Below are 23,249 nucleotides of genomic sequence, written 5' to 3' on the forward strand. Positions count from 1 at the left end.
AAAGGTAGTTTGGTCCACCATTGCTATTTATTCTGCTAACCATCCTTCCTTGTTTTAGTTTTGCTCCCCTTGTCAAAATACCTCCAATTGACTGCTGATCAACCTGAACTGCTGGGATTACCTAACAGTGAAATTTGTAATATGAAGCTTCATTTTCTTTTCAATTTGCTGCTGTATATTCAAACAGTTTGTTACAAGGTGCATTAAAGAAATTATGCATCCACTTCTGATTTGAAATAGTTAAGGTCTTTAGTTATTCATTAGTTACGGCTAGACACTGTCCATTAACATATTTTCACAAATGTGTAAATACTAACCTCATACAAGAGCCCCATCATTCCCCATTCTGTGATCTAATTGGCACGCATTATATGTTTGTATAGAGTTAAAGTTACATACCTTGAGCACCATGGCATTTCTTTATTATTATTATTATTACTATTATTATTATTATTATTATTATTATTACCATTATTATTATTATTATCATTATTATTTATCTTCCATTATTACTTTATGTGTACAGTATCACCCAGTCATATGTATATATATGTGTTGTTGGTTATACAGCTGATGAAAACTTAATTGTAGAATATTAATTACCTTGTTTAGTTAAAATTCTTTTCTCTTCCACTTGTTAAAAGCTGTAAGAACTTATCTTCCCATTTTAAATCTTGATGATTGTACTTTCTCTAGACACTACATCTTAGTCACCTAGACCTTGCTTATTACTGCTGCTTTTGTTTCCACCCTCTTCTGCCATGTGCCACCTTGCTCAATGATGCGTTATGGTTGACTAGCCCGGTCACCCAAGGGTTGAACCAAGTCAGCCAGTTTTATAATAACTTTATACTGCACCCTAGTCATGACAACAAATACTTCTCATTGTTAAGCCTTTTGTTTCTTCATATATGCTGTAACACAAGCTAGTCTTGAGCCATATGTTAATGTAAGACTCTGTAAGGTACCTTGTATATGCAAATGTAATTTTCAATTATATTTTCACACAGTATGTGAACAAGAATTCATTTACATTGGTAAGTGAATGTTAGCACGTGTGTCTTTGATCACACAGACAGTTGTGGTGTTGAGGTTAGGCAGAACAGAGGCTTGGTGCTCTGTAACATCAGTATTTATTTTGTATTTTTCTTTTTATTTCTATTTATTTTTAAGCAGTTGCTGTCATAAAATGGGGCTGAAGTTCATCAGTTGTGTGAAAGCAAAACATGACCACAGTGAAAGTTTAGTAACAACTTTCCTCAGGAATTAGTTTGAGTGGTCTGTTGAAATTCAGAAATTAAATTCATACATAATCAAGAATATAATTGACAGATAACATAAATCTTAGGGATAAAGTACTAAGTAGTACATCTAAATTGACTTTGAGGCCTTCACTAATGTGTGTGGGTATAAATAAAACTTAATACAGATGATATTGACTTGAAGTGCTTACATTGCAATCAGTCCTGGCCATTACATAGCACCACGCTGTTGAGTGATGATTTAGCACGACCATATCTCCATAACATTGTTAATATAATCATCCGTATGATTTCAAAAATGTTGTTATTTTCATGTTTCATTTATTTATAAAATTGAATGTTATTTTGGTGGAAGAGCGACTTCACATTAAATAATGAAGACATAATTTGGGTTTTCTTTTTTTTTTTATTTCATTCACTGTTGACCCCATGACTAGCTGACCGGAGACCCAGAAGCGGTGGCGCTACAACCGTACTGTAGCGAGAAAGCTGAAGGTCAGAGAAGAGTATCAAGTGTAAACCTATTATCCATTCAGGGGTATTGCTACGGAAACTACAACTACGAAGACTAACTGTGCCTCCTTGTGTGTGTGTGTGTGTGTGTGTGTTACTTTAAAAAGTTAATGACAATGGCAGTTATTTTATTTTATTTTATTTTTTTTAACAACTTGCCAATATCATGAAAGTATAACACGTGGCCAAGTAGGTGTGCGAGTGCGTGATGAAAATAAGGTACTACACTTGAAAATTCAGTGTTGCTTTGGTTGTATATTGTGAGTTTTTCTTTAAATTTCATAAGAGAAATCGTGAAATACTCGTACTTCTTATTGCGCCGTCACTGCTGGAGAACAGTCAGGTCTATCTTTATTGAGAAGGTGCACGCGTATTCATTCCACAGTAGTTAGTCATTCCAAAGGAGCAGCTTGGAAACGTTTACATGGCTGCCCTGTGAGATTACTCTGGTCTTACAGTTAACAGACCTGTCACAGCGTACGAGATGGGGTGACAAGTTGATTGATTTTAATGCGCAGGAATACAACTAAAGAAAACAAAATGGATAGTAAGAGAAGTCGGGTTGTTACAGTATATAGTAGCTTAAGAAAAATGCCCTGACGGATTGAGGTAAGCAGCTCCCCGGCGCCCTTCACTGCCCCTGCGGCCGCCGCGTTTCTGCCCTCCATGAAGGCTGCATTTTCTGCTCCAGAGAATGTAACGCTGCCGACAGGTAGTCCAGGTAGTGGTGCTCGTTGTTCTGAATCAAGTAAGTGATGGCAAGGGCCAGGGAACGATGTGCCTGACAAAGGCGGACAGGCTCCTCTTGGCTTGGGAGGCTGTATAGAGGCTCACACTCCTCCTCAGAGTCTTGAGTGGATCTGTAAACGGCACCCACTGAGATACACATCACCTGATCCTCAACCAAGGAATACAACTTGTTTTCAGTTCATATCATCTCTTGGAATTACATATGTCAAATTACCTATAACTGCTGGAAGACTCTTTAACTCGACACACACACACACACACACACACACATATATATATATATATATATATATATATATATATATATATATATATATATATATATATATATATATTATACCATTTTTTCCTTAACTAAAGTATATCCAGCGTACTTACGTAATGTTACGAAAATTATTCAACGACTTAAACGTATACTTGTAAAGTAACTGTGTCATTTCTAATCACTGTTGAATCGAATCACTCTCAAGTAGAACAACGAGTCACAATCAGGACCTGCACTAAGTAGAGTAATCGCAGGATATTAAACAGTATTTGTGTAAGTGTACACGCTCTCATGAGTAATTCACTAAGGATTTGTTGAATATTACGAGCATATGAGTTGATTTATATATTTCAAGTGTTTAGCTGAACCGACTTTCACCAAGCTTGACAACTTTGATTCTAGACAATACATTTATTTAAATTAAAAGAAAGAAGTGGCTCACCATTCTGGAGGCTGGCATGAGATAACTACAACGCACAGCAAACATTGACTTTCTGTAGGTGAAGTAGTAGATACTGGAGCAAAGGGATTTGTTAACTTGTCAGTTTTCAACGTACCACAAAAAAAAAAAAAAAAATATATATATATATATATATATATATATATATATATATATATATATATATATATATATATATATATATATATATATATATATATATATATATATATATATATATATATATATATATATCAAAAGTCAATCAAGTAAAGAAAATCATGCACTTACGAAGCAAATCACATTTTGACAACCAACAATCGGATCGAGTCATGCGCCTTCCTTTGTCGAGTTGGAAAGGTATGCATACGTTATCTTTACAGCATTAAGTTAGTGTATAAACTTGATTTCTTAATTGCCGAAGCTCCGTACGGTTATTGTCTGAACCTTAAGACTCGTTCCATCGGTCAAGCTCGGCGTATATATCCTTAATTATATGAGAATTCCATACTGACGTGTCACTGGTCCCTTCGCGCTGCCTGCCATCCCTTCTCCTTCCGTTCCTTCTTCCATCCTTCCTTCTCTTGGCTCTTTTGTTTTTCTTCTTACGATCCTTTTTTCGCTTTCGTTGATTCTCGGATCCCTCAGACTCGCTTGGCTCAGGTACCAAAGCAGCCTGAGGTGTGACGGATCGAAGACTTTGCTCTTCGCTGATTCCTCCCCTGATTTGCTCTCTCTGTTGGCCACTTGCCGTGTTGGAACCTGGTAACGGTGCTGTTCGTGTTGCTTCTCTATGAAATTCGCCTTTTGTGCGAGTGGACCCACGCAAGGCGGTTGTTCCGGGAGCGTCCTGTACCTGCGTATGGATTCTCTCGTGCGTGGGTGGCACGCTGTTGCTGGCAGCAGAGTTGTTGACCGTAGAGGATCCAAGAATAGTGAACCGAGCCACGTTGGATACATGGCTACCAAATAAAGCTGCGTTAATGAGGTAAGAAATAGCTAACCTTATAAGAGCTTAATGTGAATGGCGTTAAGGTGTCTCAGTAAGGTCATGCAGTGCCCATTCACACACTCAAATTTGCAGTGTTATAATCTACTTAAACATCATTACTAGGGATTTCTAAACACAAGATATTTTCAGACTCCAACTTAAACTACTGATTTAATAACGGTACAGGTAATTACAGAATGAGAGAAAATTAAAGAAAGACTGAAGTTGTTGGTTATGCATGAGGAAGGGTTTGATGTCTGATCGTAGTGATGTGTTGTGAATGTTGTAAGTGATGACACAACGTGGTAGTGATAGATCCTTGTCAGTTAGCAACGAGAGGTAAATGTCTAACCTGGAATGCCCATTATCGTCCAGAGCCCTGAACGCCACGTAGTAGATGTGACCTCTCTGGAGTGGCCTCGCTAGGGGCACCTCTACACCCACACGAGTCCCTGCAGGTTGGTACACTCCTGCCTCCGTCAGCGCCTCGGAAGTCCGTAGCACGGTGTCCTCGGGAGCTGCATCAAACTGGGATTCCTGCAGGTCGTGTCGTGTTACACTGAGACGGATGATGTAGCCCGAAGCTGAATAGAATGTATATAGGACTCGTTAATCCTCCCCGCCAGTGTGGCTGGCTGTGGCGCCACTGTCCTTTACTTCACCACGTAATTAGCTAGCTTATTTAATTCTATCACACCTGTGCCAGAGTCAAGATCCCCTCCTGGAGCCGTCCAGGTAAGAGACAGTGTGTGGGGGTCAAGAGGAGTCGCTACCAGGTCCCGCACTTCGCTGGGAGGGAAACTGTCCTGGGCAGGCACTCTCACCACCTACACCAGACAAGCGCGTACCAACTACCATCCTGTGTTTGGTCTTAAACATACACGTATCATCCAACAGTATATAATTAGTGCCTTAGATATAAGTATTGTTGTATATACATACACTCCCACCTTTAAAGATCCGGCTGCCGCCACTCGCTGGAAAGCCCCGGTGGGCGTGCCGGTGCGAGGATCAAAAGGCACTCTGCTTCCACAACATCGGTCTGGCCAATCCTGAAGTTGCTGCAGCAATATGAACACATCAGTGCATTATGGTAGCACATTCCATTGGCCTCAAAGATTAACTGCATGAAAATACTTACCAAGTCGTTTTCACTTTCATCATTTGCTTTTGATGGATGTTTATCTGCAGCGTCTAGTTCCCTAGACAAACCACTTGTAAGTGTCACGGAAGGCTCCCTGGTGAGGCTTGAGAGTGTCCGTGTCGTGGGTGCCATGTGGCGATTATGTGAGGGTCTCTCTGGCCTGATGGAGGTGGCTAACAATGCATTTTGCACTTGCTCTCCTATTCCTGCTGCCAGGGATGTGTGATTCATCCTGTCATCACCATGCGATACTTTGTTGTCAATACCAGCATGCTGCTCCGGAATTCCGTATAGTCTGTCCCTCGAGGCTGAGCGGTTTCTTGAATCGTAAGAATCTCGAGCATAGGGATGGCGTCGACGTTCGTGTGTAGTGTAGGGACCCATCTGGTGTACACGTGAGTAGCTTTCATCCCCAGTGGTGTGGGTTCTCGAGGCTGATGCTGCTGGGTCATGTGTAGAGCCTTGTATTATTGGAGGCTCTGTGATGCTGATTCTCACATGCTGCTCTACTCTTGGCTCATGTCGAATCGTTGCAACAGTGTGAGCATTTTTGGTGTCTGCCTGCCCACGTGAAAAATGGTACCTGCTCACGAGGCGTTGACTGGCTAGGTAAGCAGTACGTTCATCTAACCCTTCCTAAAAAAAAAAAAAAAAAAAAAAAAAAAAAAATATATATATATATATATATATATATATATATACATATATGTATATATTAATATATATATATATATATATATATATATATATATATATATATATATGAATATATATATATATATATATATATATATATATATATATATATATATATATATATATATATATATATATATATATATATATATATATATATATATATATATATATATATATATATATATATATATATATATATATATATATATATATATATATATATATATATATATATATATATATATATATATATATATATATATATATATATATATATATATATATATATATATATATATATATATATATATATATATATATATATATATATATATATATATATATATATATATATATATATATATATATATATATATATATATATATATATATATATATATATATATATATATATATATATATATATATATATATATATATATATATATATATATATATATATATATATATATATATATATATATATATATATATATATATATATATATATATATATATATATATATATATATATATATATATATATATATATATATATATATATATATATATATATATATATATATATATATATATATATATATATATATATATATATATATATATATATATATATATATATATATATATATATATATATATATATATATATATATATATATATATATATATATATATATATATATATATATATATATATATATATATATATATATATATATATATATATATATATATATATATATATATATATATATATATATATATATATATATATATATATATATATATATATATATATATATATATATATATATATATATATATATATATATATATATATATATATATATATATATATATATATATATATATATATATATATATATATATATATATATATATATATATATATATATATATATATATATATATATATATATATATATATATATATATATATATATATATATATATATATATATATATATATATATATATATATATATATATATATATATATATATATATATATATATATATATATATATATATATATATATATATATATATATATATATATATATATATATATATATATATATATATATATATATATATATATATATATATATATATATATATATATATATATATATATATATATATATATATATATATATATATATATATATATATATATATATATATATATATATATATATATATATATATATATATATATATATATATATATATATATATATATATATATATATATATATATATATATATATATATATATATATATATATATATATATATATATATATATATATATATATATATATATATATATATATATATCACTTATTGCATAAATGGATTTTTTATTCTGCTTCTAGGTTGTTTAGAATATGTGAAAGATTAATGTTGTTTGCACCTCACCTGTGTGTAGGGTCTGGAGTGAATGTGCTGGCGGGGCCGCTGACGTCTCTGCGCGTCGGAGGAAATGTGACTATATGGGAGACGTGTCAACCTCTCGGGAAGACGTGGTGATACAAAATTCCTGTCGTTGTTACTTATCTGAGGGATAGACGCGTGAGGTGTGACGGGCGTGACGTAAGTTGCCTGTCACCCCTATAGTGTGTATATATCACACAGATATACGTGAATTGTTCATTATGGAGACAGGAATGTTGAAAACACACGTCTTTAAGAAACAGAAGAGCAAACATACCTCCCGGGCCTCCACGTGTTCAACCGCCACTACCACACTCAGAGCGGCTACTACCGCCACACAGAACCTCACAGATAGCCTCATCTTTCCTGCTACTGCTGTGAAAGATACATGTCTCGCACAGACACACACTGATATGGAAAGAAAGCAACGAGCCAGCCAGGAAGATCCTCTGTTGTGGACGCTGGGGGCAGACTATTATAGGTTATGAGGGGAAAGCTACAGCTGGGCGGGCGTCACGTCGCACTGCCGGCGCCTGGTGGATCCCCTCTCATCCCTCTTAGGTTACACTCACAAAGTCCCTCCTGTCCTGTGGTCTCTGTGCTGGTGTCGCTTTCCTCTTGGAGATCATAAAGTTCAATTAGTACAAACTGGTTATTCATCGGCATTTAGTGTTTCCATTCATTTCAAATTATCGTTTGCAATTGTTTGATCAATGTGTTCTACAAGATAAGTAATAACATTTTTGTACATCATTAATGAGTGATATTCCCTGCAGTATTAATAATGAGCAAGGTTTGTTGTCACCAACGCAATGTTTTGCTAATGGATACTTTTGCATCAGACTTGTTTTGCATGATGCCAATTTATCGATCAATAACTGTCAAGTTTGCTGATGCTTTACAGTTTTACAAAATATCAGATGCACTGGTCACAGTGGGTTAGTGACACTGATGATCGCACAAAATTTGCCGAACTCGAAAAATCCTTTAAGTTCAAATGGTAAGCGTCTCGATCTCGTGTATGGGAAGTTGTTATATGTATATGAATTGAACGATATCATTACGTCGTAAAGTTAAGTTATTATATGCAGCACAATACAGGACCAGCTTCTATCATCCACTTCGTTACTTAAGTTAAAACTTTGTATTTGATGAGCTGTTATAGTCACCTCACTGCCAACCAACAAGACGGTCACCAGCACAGTGACGCTTGTGAGAACCTCTCACCGCCTCGTGTCGCTTCTTCCCACCCTCCACTCAACTGTTACCACATGCAACCTTCCTCCCTCACTGTGATCCTTCGTCTCCTACCCACCTCCCAATCCTTTCCCTCTCCTTTCTCCCCTCTGAACCCTACATGTGTTCTTAAGCTACCTCATTTCTCCCTTTCCCTTTTGATTATTCAATCAGGCAACAAATATATATATATATATATATATATATATATATATATATATATATATATATATATATATATATATATATATATATATATATATATATATATGAAGAAGTGATTTCAAGATGCATTAATACCATCTTTCTCTGGGCGCCTTGCATTATGACCTCGATAGTGTTCACGCCTCGTCACAGTAAGCATTGTCCTCCTTCAGCTCGATTTAGAAATGAATCATTCCCCTGCCGCTTATGTCACTGATCCTCCTTCGCTCGGCGTTAAGTGGGTAAGTGGCACTTTGCGCAATGTAAGAGGTCCTGCGGCTGCGTAGTCACTTGCAAGACATAGTGTGTTTGTCGTAAATGTTACCACCCATTTCTTTAAGCTGGGCTTTTGTTTGTTTGTTGCAGAGAGGGAGGGAGAGGGAAAGAGGAGGAGAGGGAGGAAGGGAGATGGGGATCGAGAGGGAGAGGTGGCAGGAAGGAGAGAGAGAGAGAGAGAGAGAGAGAGAGAGAGAGAGAGAGAGAGAGAGAGAGAGAGTATATCATGGAAGTGACGTCAGAAACTTGTTAATCTAGTGTGATGTAGAGGCACGTTTTGTGATGGTGGTGGGAGCGTCAATGCGTCAGTGTGGGTAACTGGTGGAAGGTCCGCTGGGCTCCGATGTGCTGCGAATCGTGCACTGCCTCCTAAGTGTCCTCTGCATCGTGCGAATTTTGATCCCTCTGACTTTTCTTGACCTTTCGTGAATTCGTAACAAGTGACCCGAATGTCTTAATGTTTACTCCATTTAATTTCCTATTTGGTCATATAATTTTGCCGCCGTTTTTTTTTTTTCTCCTTCCTTTTATTTTTCTGATCGGTCTTAATCCCTTCAGTACCATGCCGCGTTTCCATATTCATTCTGCTTACTATTTGGTGATTTTATGCAGCTTCAGAAACTTATGAAGGGAATTAAAATAGTGGAGACTGGCCATTTATCTTCTGACCTTCATAGATCCTCCCTAATGTCATTAAAATGGTCAAATCATACACAAAACTCGTGGGAAAAAAATGCGTCCCCAGTACTGAAGTAGTTCAATATAAGGAAATTTCTCCAATTTGATCATGCGCCATGTGACTATTTTATTGCAGTGCCATAATAGTAAATATCTATTGTTCAACAAAGCATGTTAGTTTTGGAAGAAAAAAAAGAGTTTCCTTTCATCATGTACCACGATGTAATATTACTACTAGCTGTGCTCAAATTATAACCTGTTCAGTGTTGTTTCATTTAGATAACATGCCACAGCTCTTTATTTTGCTGTGCCTCTGTGGTGAGTACGTCCTATTCATTCACTTCGTAAAGATGACACTAAAAAAATTATCCTACTCGCGCACCACACCACAACCATGGTCTAGATTATCTGGATGGTGAGTCTGCCGACACACGCCACACGAGAACAGTAAATTCAACAGTTGCGAGTTGAAACACGGTCGTCTTGCCATGATCTCATTCATGGTCGTCTTGCCATGATCTCATCTGTGTGTGTGTAATTCACTGTTTGATCTGCTGCAGTCTCTGACGAGATAGCCAGACGTTACCTTACGGAACGAGCTCAGAACTCATTATTTCCGATCTTCGGATAGTCCTGAGACCAGGCACACACCAAACACCGGGACAACAAGGTCACAACTCCTCGATTTACATCCCGTACCTACTCACTGCTAGGTGAACAGGGGTTACACATGAAAGGAGACACACCCAAATATCTCTACCCGGACGGGGAATCGAACCCCGGTCATCTGGCTTGTGAAGCGAGCGCTCTAACCACTGAGCTACCGGGCCGTGTGTGTGTGTGTGTGTGTGTGTGTGTGTGTGTGTGTATGTCCTCTACAAATTCTTTGACAATGTCACGTCTCTTCTCTCATTTCAATGATTCTAAAAGCTCATGTGAAACAAAAACAAAAGTACTGAACTGAGATTTCTGATCTCAATGTTACATTTTGTGTGTAATTTGTGATCATTATTATTGTACTCTCTCTCTCTCTCTCTCTCTCTCTCTCTCTCTCTCTCTCTCTCTCTCTCTCTCTCTCTCTCTCTCTCTCTCTCTCTCTCTCTCTCTCTCTCTCTATATATATATATATATATATATATATATATATATATATATATATATATTATAAATAACATGATTTGTAAGCATTCAATACCGTTGGTAAGCAGTTGGTGTCGGCCACGCATGCCGTTTGTCATTTGCCATGCGGGGTATTGTGTATTGTGATTCCCGATCTCAATGTCATATTTTCTGTTGTAATTAATGATTATTATTATTGTATCTGTGTGTGCATTTATACACATCTATGATCTATAAGCATTCAATATCAATGGTGGCCAAATTGTTAGGTGTGGGCAACGCATGGCGTTTGTCATTTGCCATGCGGCGTGCGCAATATTCTCTGCGCACCTGTTGGGCTCCACGTCAGATTCCAGGCCAGCTGGGCCGACGTGGGCAGCGTCAGCAGCAGTTTCATTGGAATGTGACAGGTTTGACAGGAGCCACGTTATTATCTTTCCCTTGGCTAGCGGCTCCACTGTCGGGCCGTGGTGTTGGGCAAAGATCAGCGCGGGGGATGGTCTGTGTCCTGGGAAGACACGCAACCATATGTTGGGTGTCCTGCCTCGTCACATTAATTGTGAGTATTGCCGGAGCTGTATTTCTTAGTGCACCCCTGTTGTGATACCTTGATTGATTAAGGTAGAGGTAGCACATGCTATTTCAAATGGTGGAATCCTTTAGTGGTGTTCGGAGTAGTCACAGGTAGAGTGGTACCCCAATGACACGTTGCAGTGGCAGACTCGAGTGAGTGACGACTGCTGTCTACGTACTTGTGTAGGGTACCTACTTGTGTAGGCAGCTACAGTCCATGGTCTGTCACTGTGTGAGTGTCGCTGGTGTAGGGTGCAGAGGAAATAATGACGTTAGGTTATGGATGTGGTGTATAGTGTATGCATTTAGTTGTCACATTGATGGATGGTGATTTGTATGAAGTATGTGGTGATAGTGATATGATTTACTGTGTAGGGTGTCAGGTCTGTGTGTTTCACTGTTTGGTCGGCTGCAGTGTCTGACGAGACAGCCAGACGTTACCCTACGGAACGAGCTCAGAGCTCATTATTTCCGATCGTCGGATATGCCTGAGACGAGGCACACACCAAACACCGGGAGAACAAGGTCACAACTTCTCGATTTACATCCCGTACCTACTCACTGCTAGGTGAACAGGGGCTACACGTGAAAAGAGACGCCCAAATATCTCCACCCGGCCGAGGAATCGAACCCCGGTCCTCTGGCTTGTGAAGCCAGCGCTCTAACCACTGAGCTACCGTGTGTGTGTGTGTGTGTGTGTGTGTGTGTGTGTGTGTGTGTGTGTAATTCACCTCGGTCGTCTGCTGGTCACCCAGCCAGTCTTCCCCATTACGGAGCGAGCTCAGAGCTCATAGACCGATCATCGGGTAGGACTGAGACCACATCAACACACACCGGGAAAGCGAGGCCACAACCCCTCGAGTTACATCCCGTACCTATTTACTGCTAGGTGAACAGGGGCAAGACATTAAGAAGCTTGCCCATTTGCCTCGTCGCTTACCGGGACTCGAACCCGGCCCTCTCGATTGTGAGTCGAACGTGCTAAACACTACACTACGCGATGTGTGTGTGTGTGTGTGTGTGTGATGATTGGTAATTGAGTTCATACAACTTGGCAGTGATTCCTCGTGCGTTGGTTGCTTGAAATATGAGATAAGGTAGATTGGTGTACATGTTTGATTTGGTTCTGGGATTTAAATGAGTATTTTAAAGTACTAATTAGTCGGTTGTTAGGTGTTATGCAGTGATGTGATTCACGTGGTGCTGTGAAGCATTGTTAGAATGTCATTTGCGAGAAGTTGGAGCCTGTATGTTTTGCTGGTTGAACGAAATACAAAAAAAAAAAAAAAAAGTAGCAGTAAGTTTTTTGGTCTTATAGAGCGTTCCTAGCGGAACATCACTAGTTCTATGTGCAGCTATTGTTAGTCCTGTCTCGGGGTAATATTATACTCTACGGCTGCATAAACTTGCCTTAGACCGTATTGTTACACTAAAGTGAAACGTAATGGCGAGGTACTGTACGTATTCATTATGTTTCTCTCTCTCTCTCTCTCTCTCTCTCTCTCTCTCTCTCTCTCTCTCTCTCTCTCTCTCTCTCTCTCTCTCTCTCTCTCTCTCTCTCTCTCTCTCTCTCTCGGATAGACTTGTATAATTGCTAGACCACCGCCAGTGAATGTATATTGTAGATTCCTTGACCACTGCTTAATTCACTGTGCGCGGTTTGCAGAGGTGGGACGTGCATAGTATTGTGTTGGCACTTGACAGAGGTCAATGCCGCGTGTGGTGGAGCGTGGGTGCTACGCCGTCTCCACTTATGATGAGTTAAACGCGATTGCGGAGTTGAAGAGTGTGACGTCAGATATATTTTCAGTGACAGCAGTCCGACGGCAATTATTTTTACAGACGAAATGGCGTACTGTGTGTGTGTGTGTGTGTGTTGTGTTGTGTTGTGTTTGTTGTGTGTGGGGGGGGTTTGTGTGTGTGTGTGTGTGTGTTCTAATTGGGCTCAGAGACCTATCTCAATTATTGTAATTTTATCCAACTTTTCTTTAAATTTATGCACTTTCTGCTGTTACATTCTCTTCACTAGATTCGTTCCAGGTGTCTATCGTCCTCTATGTGGAAAACTAAAATTCTTAATGTTCCTTCATGATCTTATTCCATTTGCATGTGTGGAGACCACTGCTGAATTTTCAAGTCTGGGTCTTATCATAGTGGTTATGATGTTTTTTTAATCATACTCTGATTACTCAATGCTGATGATATTTGTTAGCATCCTGTATGTTGAAGTAAATAACCATTTAGGTGTCCTGGGGTCAAATTGTATTGTATAACCATGCCCAGGTCTGTCTTTCTTTTTTTATTATATTATAATCTCTTCTCCCATTTCACTCGTATATTCCCATTATGGCTTCTATTACTGGTACACGTTTCCATCACATAGCATTTCTTGCTGTGTGCGGTTGTGTCTGGAGTAATTGCCAGTCTAGTTTAGAAATAGATCGTAGTTTAGAGATAGATCGGTGATGTTTATGGTTTGATAAGAAATATAGTAAGTACCATAATGCTATACTTTTAATACTACTTTATTCATTATGTATAGATTCTGTTGGTGGTGGGTTTACCAGAGTTTATCCCTAAGAACTCTTTGCTTGCAGGATTGATGCAGGAGAGTGAAGGACTGACTGCCTGCTTCCCTGATACAACAAAGATTAGGCCACCACCGCAGCCCAACAACCCCTTCGCGAGCTGGCAGGTATTGTAGCTTTGAGAAGTGGTGTAAGAGAGAGATGAAGTGGACAGTGAACCCTGCTTGGTGCCTGTCAGCCATTTGGAATCTTGACTGATTGAAACTTTTGTCGTCACAAGAGTTGGAGATGAGTAAGGATGGACTCTGCTGCCTGTCATTCCTGGTCTCCGAGTTGACCCGTCCATCATCACTGCTCTCTTCAGCGGGTGCTCCACCCAGCTCGTTACTCTAGTTGGCCCATCTATCATCACTGCTGAAGAGCACCCAGCTCTGTCAATCCTGGCTGTCTTCAAGTACAAGTGGAGTGAGTGTCTTCATCATCGCAGTTGTATAGTAGATGGAGCTGTGAATGAACCAAGCCACACGTCAGCGCAATGAGATTGGTGGTCAAGAAATCGTGGTGTTGCTGTTGAGGCTGGGAACACTATGGAAAGAAAGACGTGTTTTAAACTTCAGAAGTTGCTAGTGATATATAATATTTAAAGAAAAGCTCAAATGTACTCTGCCATATATATATATATATATATATATAATTGATGTACAAGTAGAAAGAAATAAAGGTTGTAAAAAAGCAATATACACTACTTTGCCATGTCTTGTAATTATATATATAATATAATAATAGGAAAAAAATAAATAACATGAATAGCAATTGATTCCTTTATCCCCAAGAAGTGAAGAAGGACGGACCCTGAAAAGTAGACTAATTAGTTTAACGAATAATTTGCAGGTCCCTCCCCACGAGGCGGGTGGGACGTGGCAGACACACCAACCCAAGTTGCTTTTAGGGGAGGGACAAAGACAAAAACGGGAGATATTGATTAGTCATACACAAACTTCTAATCAAACACAAACTTCTAAACACACTCACTCTCACTCACTCACTCTCTGATAACATGAGTCTCATCACAGCACTGCGCCAGGGTCACTTGTACAGCGGAATATAATCGTCATTAATAATTGTATATTACATTGACACTCGCTCACAAGCCACCAAACTCATCCTTTCCTAGCTGGTCCTTGTGCTGGCGTTTTATTTATCTAAAACACTAACCACTGCATTTCCACATTCACACATTAAAATAAATAACGTGGAGACAATACCGCCACAAAGGAGTACGTCTTTAAAGATACTTACGTAAAGAAGACAACGTATTGATCTTGAGAAACCATTCATATATCCCGCGGTAAAGGTTGCATCATGGTCTCTGCTGGCAGTGGTGTGGTGCTCCAATCACAACCCTGCCTCACCACAAGCGCCTTTCACATTGGCTGGCAAGAGATCCCGGCTCCAGCAGCTTCCCGAGACGTATCAGCTGTCCGTGCATTCTTTGCCCCTCTCTCTTCACCATGGAGTTTTACAAGAATCTGAAGGGTAATTATGATATTCAACCATAGCCATTATGATACGAGATACTTGTGGTCTGTTATGCGTGATGTTACAGTGAATATTACTGTTAATTATTGCATCAGAGGGCTATATTTGGTGTAGCGGCTCCCGACATCTTAGGAAGGGCGGATTAATTTTTACACGAGGCTGAATACCAATTAGTAAAGACTGACACTCGCTACTTAGTCTCAAGTACGCGTCTGGTCAGTGCCTCGTAGATAACAGGCACCATTTAACATTTGCCGAGCACTATATGCAATGTGGGCAGGTAGATTGGAAGCGCCGCAGGGATCTATGAAGCTGGTGTGGCAGTGTGGTATTGTGTTAAAGATTGTGTTGCAGGCTGTGGTTATTAAGAAAGGCGAGCTGGTCACGTCTGAAGGTCATTGCTTGTGTTGGACAGCAGTGTGGCTCGTGGAACATTCCACTATCTTCATGCCTGAAAAAAAGAGAAAAGATATGATTGTTCAGTGAGATTTTAATGTTGGTGATGTTACTGTAAATGACAGGATATTCTTTATCGAAAACTGAAGGGAAATATCGGTAGTGCGTTTGTTGCATGAAAGAATCTGGGTGATGGTCTGCTGATGAAGAGGGAGTGGCAAAAACAAAATAATAAAATTTTTATTCAGATAAAATAAATAAATAAATAAAATAAATTAAAAATCAATTAATGAATAAAAAATATAAAGGAGTGGGTGGGGTTTATGGTGGTGGTGGTGGTGGTAGTAGTGGATGAGTGGGTGGAAGGCAGCACAGGTGATGGGACAGGGAACAGTTTTTCATGCTAGCTTCAAAACAACAGCACTAAAGAATTTCTGTGGCTGCATGTAGCTATCCATGGTCAGTTGTACATAATCATGAATCCATCCCTTTTGATAATTTCTAAAGCATTACTTAAAGATATCATAATTACTTAATGAGCATCAGTGTCTTCAGAGAGGCAGTCTAATTAACCTTAGCCTTATTCAAACAAATATGATACTTAAAGGAATCATTAACTTGATTGACATAAGTAACTGTACTGCCAGAATTTTAACTAAGGAGTGGATTAAGAAATTATTTTACAGCCAGTATGTAACACAAACCTTATCAATCCTTGCTTATATTTCATTCCACTTCCAGCATCAGACTGGGCCGCCCTCCTGCCACTTGGCGTCACCTGTGTGGCTGTGGGCTTTGGTGCCAAGATTCTCTTCGACAAGCAGGTTAGTCAGTATGAGGATGACTCTGTGAATAATTTGTTCTTTGTAACTACTATGAAAAGGAAGAGCTTTTGTTCAGACAGTATTAAAGCACTTCTAGTTACAAGCTGTACTAAGGAAATTCTTTATAAGTAGCCATTAGTTTTGTTATTAAATTTGTTAAATGCAAGTTTCCAGCTTTGTCAACTTGGAAAGCCAAAATATAATAAGTTATTTTTATAGTTCAGAAAGAAAATAATGATTGTATCATTTGACAAGCAAATGGGGAACTGCAAGAAACATTATAAGTACTAATAGTTTGTTGCCTCCATACTTTAATATACATGCATTTCATTAAGGACTTATCCTAACTTTTGCCTCTCTTCTAGTTTGGCACACCTGTGAACCCATCCATCCGTAAGGGTGAGTCCAAGGTGGTGGACTCGGTGGACATTGAGGACCTGGGCAACAAGGCGGTGTTCTGCCGCTGCTGGCGAAGCTCCAAGGTGAGAAGCATAACACCAGATATGCGGTGGTACCAAGAGAACATGAGCTGATGAATGAGAATTTTATAGTACATGTTGTCCTGTTCTTCAGCCCATGTTCCCTTCATCAACATCCCACACTGTCATGGGGTATCTGGTCATTTCGCCCACACGACCAATTCGCCCACATCAAAAAGTCATTTCACCCACACTGAGGAGTCAGTTCGCCTACACTCGCTAGAGTCAGTTTTCCCACAATAGATAATTCTCTGAGAGAGAGAGAGAGAGAGAGAGAGAGAGAGAGAGAGAGAGAGAGAGAGAGAGAGAGAGAGCGGATTGAACACAAGATACAAGAGGTTGGGGTTCAAGTGACGTATACTCACGATGAAGCAATGTACAAGTTCTTACGAAAGCTGATGGCTCTTTCATTTCTGCCGGAGACCGAAATTCCTGCGATGTTCCAACGACTTTCATCCTAAGCAACGGGTACTCAAGTATGCCAAGTATTAAACTACATTGAAAGAACCTGGATTGACGGCTCTCTGTAGCCGCCTTCCACTTGGAATGTATTCCAGAAATCTGTGCGTACCAATAATGACATTGAAGGATGGCATAATAGGCTAAATAAACGTGCAGCAGGTAGAAGTAGTTTACAGTTTTATGTATTGGTAAATCTGCTGCATAAAGAAGCGCTATTAACATCTATACATATAAGATTGGTGTCCGAAAAAGCTCAGCAGGATTCAACGAAAACATTAGAAGGACCTTCAGACAAATTATTCACTCTTTGGGACGAATATGTGATGGGCGAAAGATCACCGTTTAAGCTTCTGAAGTCATGCTCTTATTTGAATGGGCCAAAAGTGTAATGCTTCCTACCTTACTATGAGTACTGAATATATTTTATTTTACTTTTAGAATACAAAGTGTTTTTAATACATGATTTGTTTTTAGATGATGTCATTTCTACATGAATTTTATATGAATGTCTACTCGCAGCATTTATTTTACTTTTAGAATTCAGATAAAACCCTTTAAATATAAGATATATTTTGTATGAACTGACTCCCGAGTGTGGGCGAACTGACTCCTGAGTGTGGGCGAACTGACCATAAAGCTGTCATGGTATCCCTAGAACACAAATGGTTAAGTTCACTAGATTGGTTTTGATCAAATGCTCCCATATCTAGATGAGGGGATGAATTTGAGTTAGAACATGATAGAGTATTAGTAGTACATACCTTATTAAATTGTTCAGATTATTAGTATCTCACTGAGATGGACAGATAAACCTGACAATGCTTGTTCAGACACTAAAGGTGACAATTTACTTTATTATTTGGATTATTGACTTGTTTCTGAGGAGATGTTTCTCTTCAACAGTTCCCTTACTGTGACGGCAGCCACAACCAGCACAACAACGGCTGTGGGGACAATGTTGGACCTCTCATCATCAAGAGTAAGGAGTAAAGACAAGCATCATCCCACTACTTGGCAGCTGAGCATTGGTGTAAATTTTGTGTTTGTACATAGTCTTAGGTGAAATTGTCTTTAACACCATGCTGACACTGTCTGTTGACATGGCACTGGTGCTGCAGGGTACACACCAGTCTCCTTAGGAATACAGCTACAACATGTTAATATATTAGTTGCAACCGTTTCTGATTATGAAATTGAGAATATGAAATATATACTATATATTTTCCAAAAGGTAAAGAAAAGATTCTTAATGTATTCAGAAAACTGTCATAGTTCTCTGTTCTTGCTTTTCTGTGGAGTTGAAATGTAATTTTGAATATCAAATTAGATGAATTTACCAATAAGATAAAAATGCCTGCAGTCAGGTAGGTATTCCTAAGAACCTTTTGGCTGTGTTATTCATAATGCTACAATACTACATGTAAGATATTTTACTCATATAGCTACTAAATGATGTGCTGTGTGAATTTTGGAGTGGGAAATAAACTTACAGTATAATTTCAGTATCAGTTTCCATATCCATTTAGATTAGGAGTTTGAAGGTGAAATAGTGATAATTAGATTATGCTATTTTTTCAGCTATAGACATTACATATTTACCTTCTTCTATCTGTCCTTCTATATACTAGGCCAGCAATCCCACATGTGGAAACCAGATATTCACACACACACACACACACACAAGCAAACACACACACACACACACACAAAGGTTTCATTAATCTTGTGGAGCAGAGCACTAGACCCTAGCAGTACAGACAGCACAGCTGGCCACACATCCACAGCAAGACTTGACAGAATACTTTAATCCTTTCCATTCATGATGAGACTGCTTCCCCATCCCTCACCCTCTCTAATTCTGAGATATTTCCTACCAAGTTCCCCACATCCTAACGGCACTGACATGCTTCATGTGATTCGCTGGGAGAATAGAGGGTAGTGGAATGCCTGGCAGGTCAAAGGCAGGAACAAGAATGTTGCCTTATACAAGTAGTCATACTGGACATGGGTAGTGGGTAAACTTGGAGGGAAACCACCACCTGCCTCCAGTATGGCCACTCATATCTAATAATGTGCATTTCTTCTTGCCTCTCACCTGCCAGGCTGCCCACTGCCATTTACTCACCCAATGAATTAATTGTGTGCAGTGTGTCCATACCCTGATTCAGGGGTGGGCAAACTCTTCAGTTCTAGAGCCACATTAAAGAAAATCACAATCTTATAGGGCTACATACTATATTAACCTTAAAAAGATTAATATTTAAAATACAAGATAAAAGGCTTATAAAGAAAAAGCTACTCTTCCATGCATATGCACACCTGCTGGAAGAAAATGAAATGCTCACAATATTATTTGGCATTGCTTATTAACACACTTTCGAATTTACCAACATTTGTTGGGCTGTATGAATTCATTTGGCAGGCCATAGTTTTCCCACACCTGCCCTAACTGGTCCACATACCAATGGGCTCTTCCAAGTGCAACCACACCCCTTCCTGGGATTGCCTACTCTGGTTTGCTCTTCAATCTTCCCCGTCATTAATAATTGCTCATATTTGTACAGTTATACCTCTCGTTCATTGCTCTCTTCACACAACTCACCCACTCCAAGTGTATTCTTCCTCTTGATCCTCCAGCGCACATATCTAACCAGACTATTCTCTTTACTATAGAACTGTCTTCCATTCTCTTCGCATGCCTAAGTCTCAAAACTTTCAAAACACTAATTATTCTTCTAAGCTCCTAATTTTTTTTATCCTGTCACTACAATTTTTTTTTTTTTTTATGGTATATAGCAGCTGTGGGTACACTTGAAGAGTATGTATGGAAGAGTATGTATGGAAAGCACTGTTCAGCTTCCACCCATTAGTATCGCAGGCAATTTTATTTATATAGGAGTAGCCTGCCCATATCACCATCCAAGTGCATCTTTGGTGTAACCACTTAGAACTTGGATATCATGGTGACATGTAGGTAACTTTAAACCACTCGACAAATGGCAAAGTTTCAAGATTGTACATGGTGGGGATTTGAAACTACCTATTCATACCAATATATATGTGCAGTATATGCAATCCTATTATCCTATTTGCCTTGGTGCTCAGGAAGGCCATTCTCTCACTTCTGCTAGGATTTCATGTGGATTAACCTCTTCTACATGTTTTCAAATTTATTCTACTTACTACAGCTTCAGAAACTTGTGTAGGGATTGAATAGTGAAGACTGGCCATTAATCTTCTACCCTCCATAGACCCTTCCTAATGTCAATAAAATGGTCTAATCACACCAAAAAACTTGCATATCTATATTCATTCAGGCTATTATTTGGTGACTTTACATAGCTTCAGAAACTTATCTAGGTATTAAAATAGTAATGATTGTGGCCATTAATCTTCAGACGTCCTTCCTTATGTCAGTAAAATGGTCTAATCACACCCAAAAAATTCAAGGTAAAAATGTGTCCCAGTGTCCTAATGTGTAAGGACTAGCTGTCTTTCTTCAATAAAAATCTAAAGGAAATATAGAAGCAAGCAGGGAGTTCAAGAGTGTACCAGAGAAAGCCAGTACTATTAATGCAGCCCGTCACTCCATAACACCCAACGCACTCTTTGCCACCACCCATCCATGCCAGTTTGCTAGTATTTGCATGTCTGTGAAGATAGAGAGATAAGCGAGGAATTTGATATGCTGATAGATAGGTAAAAAGACAGATCGAGGTAAACAGATAGATGGGTAGATGAATAAATTCGTAGATAGATAATAAGATAGATATGCATGACAAGATGTATATATTCCTTTACTTATTCTTAATTCTTAGAAGTAGTCTAGATTCTTGTAAAAGTGATAGAAATACAAAACGAAAGAAATACCATAGTCTGCCTTTCAAGTACCTCGGTTTTTTTTCTTTTCTTTTCCCGCGTGATATGAAAACACTCCCTGTAAAACGAGAAGTTGCTAAATATTTACTTCTTTGACAAATAATCATAGATGGACTGATAACGAAGAGAAAGATGTCACAATGACCAAAAAATCGGTATATGGAACTTGTATAAGTGTAGTATCTCATTAATAATAGATATTTTAGTAAGTCATCATAGACATTTATACTAAGGACAGTCATCACAAACACAGCTACGGCTACGACTCAACCGGGCGCGCCAGTTGTGTTGGTGTTGGTGGTAGTGGTGGTGGTGGTGGTGGTGGCGATAGTGGTGGTGTTTCTCGTCTTGCACACACACACACACACACACACTTGTATATCAATGGTGGTGTTTAGTGTTAGCCTGCAGTCGTCCCACACACACAGATAAACATGCCCCAAAACACACTCTTATATACCCGAAACACTCGTAAACACAATAAAAACAAACAAACACACACACACACAAAGTGGATATTCCCTGCAATATTTACTGTTTAGCAACACCAAGCAGTGAATGAACCAGCAGTGCAAGCAGTCAATGCATTACCACCACCAATACAGCTCTCCACAGTGCCCTCCGTTCATTTCTGTAAGGTATGTTTATAGCCATTCACTTATTTTTAGGTTTGCTTTACATATGAGAGTGAAAACGGTTGGAATTCTACCCAGATGTTGGAAAAAAGTGATTGGTAAAACGAGCAGTAAAGAAGTAAGTTGTCAATATTACCAGCTTTTATTTGCTTCCTTCACTTACCGTAAGCCAAACATGTGTCACAATGCAGCCACTAGTCTAGCACTTTATATCCCGTGGTCAATTATTCGCGATATAGCTTTATTTTGTTATGGTGAGATAATAAAAGCAACATATGGAGCTCGCGCCACCGCTGTTCCCGTCTCCCGGTCCCCGGATGTTGCTAACCCCACGGGCCCCCGCCACTCCCCTCCCCCCAATTGTCCTTAGGTTCCAATACTTTTTTCATGCATTTTCTAACTATAATATTAAGCTTCCATGGTGTTTTTTTATGATTTCTAAAAATATTTCGTGTTTGAAGTGTGTTCCGCGCCTGTGTTTGGTAAATATGTGGCGTTTAATGGTGTTTTATGGCGTATAATGTGACTTTTTAGCGTTCTAAAAATTCTATCTTCCATTTTCAACTTTTTAATTTCAAGCTCTAACTGGCCCTGTATGTTACCAAATAATCGTCTAGGCTCTTTTAAATGTGAAATCAACCCATTGAGTCAAATATGTTGACTCTGAAATAGTGTTTAGTCTGGTTAAACATAAGTTTTATATTTTCTATTTGATTTATTTACGTTTTCGGTTCACGGTTTAACTCGTTGTAAAATGCCTTTAAAAGAAAGCTCAGAATCTGTAAAGAGTGTTAAAATACTCGCCAAGTGAAAATGGCTAGACTTTAAAAGAGTTTTTCATGAGTTTAGATTATAATGCTTTTGTTTTACGTA

The 23,249-nt window shown here is 38.4% G+C and overlaps 2 protein-coding genes and 3 long non-coding RNA genes across 14 annotated transcripts in view; 3 read left to right on the top strand and 2 right to left on the bottom strand.

Moving 5' to 3' along the window:
• Positions 1-982: 982 nt before the first annotated feature.
• On the bottom strand, positions 983-8,851 carry LOC123510430. 2 transcript variants are annotated; one of them, XM_045265616.1, is made up of 9 exons: positions 8,718-8,851; positions 7,826-8,165; positions 7,534-7,671; positions 5,362-6,000; positions 5,171-5,281; positions 4,918-5,047; positions 4,573-4,804; positions 3,745-4,191; positions 983-2,635 (listed from the first exon to the last, which is right to left on the bottom strand). In XM_045265616.1, exons 2-9 carry the CDS (start codon positions 7,907-7,909, stop codon positions 2,407-2,409), a joined length of 2,010 nt encoding a protein of 669 aa, XP_045121551.1. In that variant the 5' UTR covers positions 7,910-8,165; positions 8,718-8,851; the 3' UTR covers positions 983-2,406. The 2 variants fall into 2 exon arrangements, with proteins under 2 accessions (XP_045121551.1, XP_045121552.1); XM_045265617.1 differs by lacking the exons at positions 3,745-4,191; positions 8,718-8,851 and having other exon boundaries at positions 7,826-8,706.
• A 2,539-nt stretch (positions 8,852-11,390) lies between these two features.
• On the top strand, positions 11,391-14,971 carry LOC123510432. 2 transcript variants are annotated; one of them, XR_006676495.1, is made up of 3 exons: positions 11,391-11,620; positions 14,232-14,329; positions 14,443-14,971. It is a non-coding gene; the product is annotated as an uncharacterized LOC123510432 (long non-coding RNA). The 2 variants fall into 2 exon arrangements; XR_006676496.1 differs by having other exon boundaries at positions 14,232-14,971.
• The window catches only part of LOC123510433, a 173,172-nt gene continuing 164,066 nt past the window's right edge, over positions 14,144-23,249 (bottom strand). For 2 of the 6 annotated variants that reach the window (XR_006676500.1, XR_006676499.1), the window contains 3 exons: positions 16,802-16,943; positions 15,462-16,152; positions 14,144-14,747 (listed from right to left, as the gene is read on the bottom strand). This is a non-coding gene — a long non-coding RNA (uncharacterized LOC123510433). Of the gene's footprint in view, positions 14,748-15,461; positions 16,153-16,801; positions 17,451-18,713; positions 18,810-22,539; positions 22,704-23,249 lie in introns of those variants that run through there. The other 4 variants (XR_006676502.1, XR_006676501.1, XR_006676498.1 and 1 more) reach the window with 4 other exon arrangements.
• LOC123510431 (CDGSH iron-sulfur domain-containing protein 1-like) lies at positions 15,567-19,364 on the top strand. 3 transcript variants are annotated; one of them, XM_045265620.1, is made up of 4 exons: positions 15,567-15,698; positions 16,839-16,921; positions 17,287-17,403; positions 18,766-19,364. In XM_045265620.1, exons 1-4 carry the CDS (start codon positions 15,674-15,676, stop codon positions 18,850-18,852), a joined length of 312 nt encoding a protein of 103 aa, XP_045121555.1. In that variant the 5' UTR covers positions 15,567-15,673; the 3' UTR covers positions 18,853-19,364. The 3 variants fall into 3 exon arrangements, with proteins under 3 accessions (XP_045121555.1, XP_045121556.1, XP_045121554.1); XM_045265621.1 differs by lacking the exon at positions 15,567-15,698 and adding an exon at positions 15,897-15,981; XM_045265619.1 differs by lacking the exon at positions 15,567-15,698 and adding an exon at positions 15,957-16,029.
• LOC123510434 overlaps positions 20,801-23,249 on the top strand; it is a 7,603-nt gene continuing 5,154 nt past the window's right edge. The window contains exon 1 of the long non-coding RNA XR_006676503.1: positions 20,801-22,379. This is a non-coding gene — a long non-coding RNA (uncharacterized LOC123510434). The remainder of the gene's footprint in view (positions 22,380-23,249) is intronic.

This window comes from Portunus trituberculatus, chromosome 29, assembly GCF_017591435.1.
Source record: "Portunus trituberculatus isolate SZX2019 chromosome 29, ASM1759143v1, whole genome shotgun sequence".
In the NCBI taxonomy this organism is placed as follows: Eukaryota; Metazoa; Arthropoda; class Malacostraca; order Decapoda; family Portunidae; genus Portunus; species Portunus trituberculatus.